At 40.2% G+C, this 6,309-nt stretch overlaps 1 protein-coding gene and 1 pseudogene across 1 annotated transcript; one reads left to right on the plus strand and one right to left on the minus strand.

Annotated features, from left to right (window-relative positions):
• Positions 1–6,309, plus strand: part of LOC111980626 (uncharacterized) — a 59,550-nt pseudogene that overhangs the window by 30,240 nt on the left and 23,001 nt on the right.
• LOC139023368 (uncharacterized) lies at positions 2,766–4,451 on the minus strand. The gene is made up of 4 exons (XM_070436365.1): positions 4,376–4,451; positions 3,567–3,935; positions 3,058–3,408; positions 2,766–2,947 (listed from the first exon to the last, which is right to left on the minus strand). The coding sequence occupies exons 1-4, from the start codon at positions 4,449–4,451 to the stop codon at positions 2,790–2,792; spliced, it is 954 nt and encodes a 317-aa protein (XP_070292466.1). The 3' UTR covers positions 2,766–2,789.

The following is a 6,309-nucleotide window of genomic DNA, read 5'->3' on the forward strand; positions in this document are numbered from 1 at the left end:
CAGATGGTACCGGAGATCAACCAATGAAAGCAAACACAAGTTTCCTTTCTCTTCTGTAGAGAGACTGCATTTCACACAGGTCAATATCATCACTTGAAGGAACAAGCAAGGACACTCTCATCTTTCTTTCATCTGGAAAGCTGTGTAAGTAACATCTAGCTCAATTTACTAATCTTAAACTGTTAAACATACATTACAGGTTCTTACTATATTTGGTGCATGTGTTGTCAACATGGTCCATTTATTATTTAAATTCAGGTACATCTCAACAACAAATCATTGTTCAGCCTGCTTCTTTCCAGAAGGGGGCAATGTGACTATTGATTGCCACATGACCAGTGAGAACCAACTACATGATGTGGTACAAACTCACCACCAGAACTGTTCTTCAATACATTGCTAAATCTTCCAAGTACCAGAGTGATGTGCAATTCTACAACGAATTTGATGATGGGTGATTCTCTGTGTTGGCTGGTTAAAACACATGTCACCTCAACATTTCTGCCACATGGCAAGAGGACCTTGGGACCTACGATTGTGGAAGATTTTCTTGAATCATATGCTGTTTGCTGATGGAATCTTGATAATGCTGACAGGTGAAAATGTAACAAAATACTTTATTTTGTTTATATACACCACCGTTCAAAAGTTTGGGGTCACTTAGAAATGTCATTGTTTTTGAAAGAAAAGCACATTTTTTGTCCATTAAATAACATCAAATTGATCAGAAATACAGTTTTGACATTGTTCATGTTGTAAATGACTGCTGTAGCTGGAAACGCAGATTTTCTTATGGAATATCTGCATAGGTGTACAGAGGCCCATTATCAGCAACCATCACTCCTGTGTTCCAATGGCACGTTGTGTTAGCTAATCCAAGTTTATCATTTAAAAGGCTAATTGATCATTAGAAACCGTTTTGCAATCATGTTAGCACAGCTGAAAACTGTTGATCTGATTAAAGAAGCAATAAAACTGGCCTTCTATAGACTAGTTGAGTATCTGGAGCATCAGCATTTGTGGGTTCTATTACAGGCTCAAAATGGCCAGAAACAAAGACCTTTCTTCTGAAACTCATCAGTCTATTCTTGTTCTGAGAAATGAAGGCTATTCCATGCGAGATAATGCCAAGAAACTGAAGATCTCGTACAACGCTGTGTACTACTCCCTTCACAGAACAGTGCAAACTTGATGGCACTTTACATGTACTTTTCATGCAGTAGGAGGGAATATTGAAAGGAGAGATTTTATTGGCTGACTACAATCTTAGAAATGTGTCCTCTGGCTTACCATAGTTTGAGCTTCCCGGGAATTACTTTTTAAGAAGACAAAGCAATTTTATTTWATTTTTATTTTAMCTTTATTTAACTAGGCAAATCAGTTAAGAACAAATTCTTATTTTCAATGACGGCTTAGKAACAGWGGGTTAACTGCCTTGTTCAGGGGCAGAATGACAGATTTTTACCTTGTCAGCTCGGGGGTAAACCACTAGGCTACCTGCCGGCCCAATTCAGTTASCTGATCAAGGCAATCAAATATTTGCTTGATACTCCTGCATCTTTTTTGAGAGAAATTAAACATTTTGTGAAAWTATTTCTCTTTTGATGTTTGGACAGGAAACCGTGAATGATCTCTGGTGCTGCTAATACTACCTATCCCAACCYAGCCCAGCCCAAAGGCTAAGGTAATCCATCATGTAAATTTACCCACCACTGCATAAAGGCTAAATTCCTGGCTGTTGGTTTTCATCATAAGGCTCCAACAATAAATAATAATATTATTTGTAAGCGCAATAGCATTGAATAATATATGTTGGCTTAATTTCAAACCTTTGTTTGCTACCAATACTTTCTTTTTTCATGAAGGAAGAGTTGACAAAACTATTGAGATGACACTCAATCTTTATCTGCACTTTGTCCTCTTGTTATATGCTTTAGGGTTGTTAAATGTTTTCAACACGAGACCCAAATGATAAATTGACTGTCCTCCCAAGACCCAAATCGTCCTCCAACGACCTAAAGTAAGCAGAAAGAGTGCATGATTATAGATGTAATCTCATAACTCAGGACYYATAGTTYAAGAAAACCTGCACAGTTTAGGGTTTGGAAAATGATTTTAGCTTGTTGTATGTATTCTTGACATACTTTGCACATCKAACTGAATGRCAGGGGTCTGGTGTTTACCGTCCAGATGAACAGATGAAGAGAGAGAGGTGTGTAAAAACCACCCACGCCCTCAAATCACCCAGGTATTTACTTTTCCACACGCAGAGAGAGAGAGACAGAGACACACAGAGAGAGAGAGAGCRAAAGAGAGCGAAAGAGAGTGAAAAAGAGAGCATAAGGGACATTTCATCCCGCAGTGTTAGTCTATGAGAAGCCCAGTGATGTTCATCTCAGCAGGTCTCGYTCTACACTGAGCTGCTCCTTACTGTCAGTCACACCACAGGAAGTGATGCGCACCCTCACTGGCCCMTCCTCTACTTCAGACCTCAATSATATTCTCCTTATAAGGTGCTTCTCGGAACAGGGGGCTGTGATCAGTGCAAAGTCAAGACAGGAAATACTAAGGGAAGAAAAAGATAATGATAAAGGCTATTTTGGTTTAACTCTTTATTTGTCTTTAGAAGTGATCAGTATAATACAGTTGTCTACTGTTGGGTACTTTGACCCTCAGGGTCACCCTATAAAAAAATAACCAAANCTGTGAGACGAGTCCTGAAAAGAATGACACAAAAGATTAGGATACTTCTACTTCTTCCACTACTGAAACAACAACAAATGGTGACATCAACGAATAGCAAGGGATAGTAACTTACCTCTGCACTGCACACATGTTGTGTTGTTCATCTTGTACATGATGCAAACCAGGACAATGATMAAGGTGAACGTGACACCCAATACTACACCCAGGCAGGACACCAAGAGAAGAGGATCTGYTCTATGGTCTGTTGAAATTCAAACAGTARTAGAAGAAACCWGAATRGCAAGTAAAKGTATRTTCTACACSGTAGACTATACAGTAGATATAAAATGAAATAGAAGCTGTATCATATACCCTCAATGTCCAGCTTGGTCCCGTTCCCAAAGAGTATCTCCCCACATGAGGCCACAGCACAGTAGTAAGTCCCAGCATCAGAGAGGCTGAGGTTCCTCTTGGGGAGGTTGTAGACACAGCTCTGTGTAATAGACCCAGCCTCAGAGCTCTTCTCACACTGATCACTCCAGTTTCCATGGGTGTAAATGATTCCTGGACGGGATTCTCCTGAGCCATGTCTGAACCAATAGACACTGTGTTCTCCTACACAGGTTTCAGTGTGTATTGTACAGTTCAGAGTCACAGAGCCTCCTGGCTGACCTAATTCAGRCACAGGCTGCTGGAGCAAAGACATGCTGTTGGACTCTGAGTCTGAAGACAGAGAGAGAGACTAAAGTAAGACTAAGATGTGTTGGTGAAATACATAAAAGGCCATGTATTCATCGCTAGCATTTTACGTAGCAGTCATACAAACATACCAATATACAGGGCCACCCATTTTGAAATTGAAGAAGCAAATATTTAGTCACCTTTGACAATTAAAACAGTTCCCTCTCCAAATGTGAGCTCATAGATTTCTGTAGTTGAACAATAGTATGTAGCTGAGTCCCCTGGCTCTGTCTTKGATATGGTCAAGTTACAGYTGTCGTGTCCTCTCCTCACACCCAAACGTTTGGTCTCAGTAAAGTCCTTGATAAAGTTGTTGGAGTAATAACTATCTTGGCCAACATAAAGAGATGACGTCATGTAGAGAGGTTTCTGTCCAAATATCTGCTTGAACCAATTAAATCTGATCACTGACTCATGTGGACAAAAGCAAGTGAGAGTCACAGTGCCTCCCAGCTCAGTAACCATCACAGGGGTTGGTTGGATTACGTTTGGTTCGGTAAAAGCACAAACTGTCAAAGCAAACAAACAAAATGGATCAAAGACAAAWWCATGGATAAACCATTTCTACCCGTTACAGACAGAACATCCTACTTCACCTATCATATTCAATCTACATAGTATAAATGTAGGAACTCAATTAAATGTCTTACACTTACCCAAGTTGATGTAAAATATAAATACTTCTCTAAGAAGAGAGAAGCAATAATACTTGGAGGCACATAAATACTGATAATACGCTGGTTATAATAACTACGTTAAGCATGTTTCTAACACCCTATGATCGAATAAAATCAGAGTCCCGAAATATGCTGTGTAGGGCTATTAACGGGCAGCTTTCTAGAATGCCATCCTGAGGTCTGGCCTTGCGTCATGAACACGAACGAAAGGGAAAGAGAGGACAATCACGTTCCGAGCCTATTAATAAGGCCTCAAGATCTGCGTAGCCAACTCGCATTCCCATTCCTCACTCCTTGCTTGATCATCCAGGGGAAGGACGGTACGCACAGGATCGCAAACTCAACCATCACGCAGACAGGCAATAATAGAAGCGCCTCAGAACGAGAGCCTGTGCATGATTGCAGACTTCTCACTTCCCTCAACAGGAAAATTTTGGCCCAACTCGAGTTCTGGTTTACTCAACAGATATAACACAAAGGTTTCATTAGAAACTAGAGAGTGTTTTTCCTATCCAACCTACCGTACATAATCACATAATGATATTGTAGCAGAGAAGAAATTGAAGCACGCCAAGGCAGTTTAAATCTTGGGTGACGGGCCACTATTTTACACAGTTGAAACGAGCACCGCGGCATATGTGACAAAAGCTCAGCTATAGCTCTTGCTATGACATGGAGATTGAATTTGTAATTCGTGGTTGTTCATGGTTTTAAGGGGACCCTGTTTTCGTCGCACATAAAAGACATACTAGCTTAGCTAATGCATTACTTGGGAAAATTCTGAAGTACATTTGGCGTAGCATTGCCTTGAGACCATTATATCTTGCCAGGACAACTCACAATGCTGAAGAGTAACATAGCCTAGCTAACTATTATTTGCTACTTGTGTAGTGGGCACGGTTAACTGCAACATAGAACAAGTATGCTATGGATGTGTGGGAAACAGGGCGAGCAGTATGTAAGCCAATGCTGTGTATGGACCTCTAAAGACTTTTGTTATGAACTTTAGTCAGAACGCTATCTGTGAACCTCAGCTATCATAGTTGTTGGTCACTCGGACTTCACGCTGATAATGCGATAATGAATCCCTATGGATTAGAGTAGTAATATAGCACTTTACCTAGTGGCCCACGGATGCAAGTCCTAATATACAGTACTGTGTTAATTCCGCCCGCAAAGATTCCCCACATTGGTAGCTTTGTACATTGAAAATGATTTCAGCTGATCATGGTACTGCTTCCTTGCAAATAACAGGTGCGCGCTCAGGTATGATCTCTGAGAGACGAGTTCTTTTTCAGTCATAGTCCAATACCGTAGGTGATATCAAAACTCCATTCTTTGCACATGATGCTGTGTCTGCGTGTACGTATTACAATTATACATGTCAACAGTGGTTACCATCTCTCTGCTTCACTGAGAAATCGAGAGAGAGTACACATTGTAATCTATGCAAAAACATGACTGAACAAGATTTTAAGTAAAGGCTGAATTTGTAATTCATAGTATTAACCTAAATACAGCTATGCCTATCTAACCTCCTTGCATCTTGACATGTAATAAAGCCCGGCAACACGAGGGATAGGTGGTAGTAATCTCAATAAAGATACTTAATTGGCAAATAGAAGTATCTCAATTCATACCAGCGGAGAAGTGAAACAGCTAATTCATGTGAAAGTGATTAAGCAAGCTGTTATTGAAATAACATAACACATGGCGAGTTATAGTAAATATATCTATAATTGTAATATTCTAATTTAAATTCAAGTTCAATATGTACTTAAAGACAAAGCCCTGGTGTGATATAGAGAAGAGGAAGAAAGGAGGTGGGAGAGAGTTGTAGACGACAGAAAAGGAAAGAGGTAAAACAGAGGAGCAGGGAAGACAGCATAAGATTAATGAATTACAGTGTTACCCTAATATTCTCTCAGTTCATCACAATTACATAGTGTCTCTTTTCAACTGTTCTGCCTGCGGCTATGGAACCCTGACCTGTTCACCGGACGTGCACCTGTCCCAGACTGCTGTTTTCAACTCTCTAGAGACCGCAGGAGCGGTAGAGATACTCTTAATGATCGGCTATGAAAAGCCAACTGACATTTACTCCTGAGGTGCTGACTTGCGCACCCTCGACAACTACTGTGATTATTTTTTGACATGCTGGTCATTTATGAACATTGTGAACATCTTGTCCATGTTCTGTTATAAT

This window comes from Salvelinus sp. IW2-2015, linkage group LG3 (genome assembly GCF_002910315.2).
Source record: "Salvelinus sp. IW2-2015 linkage group LG3, ASM291031v2, whole genome shotgun sequence".
Lineage (NCBI taxonomy): Eukaryota > Metazoa > Chordata > Actinopteri > Salmoniformes > Salmonidae > Salvelinus > Salvelinus sp. IW2-2015.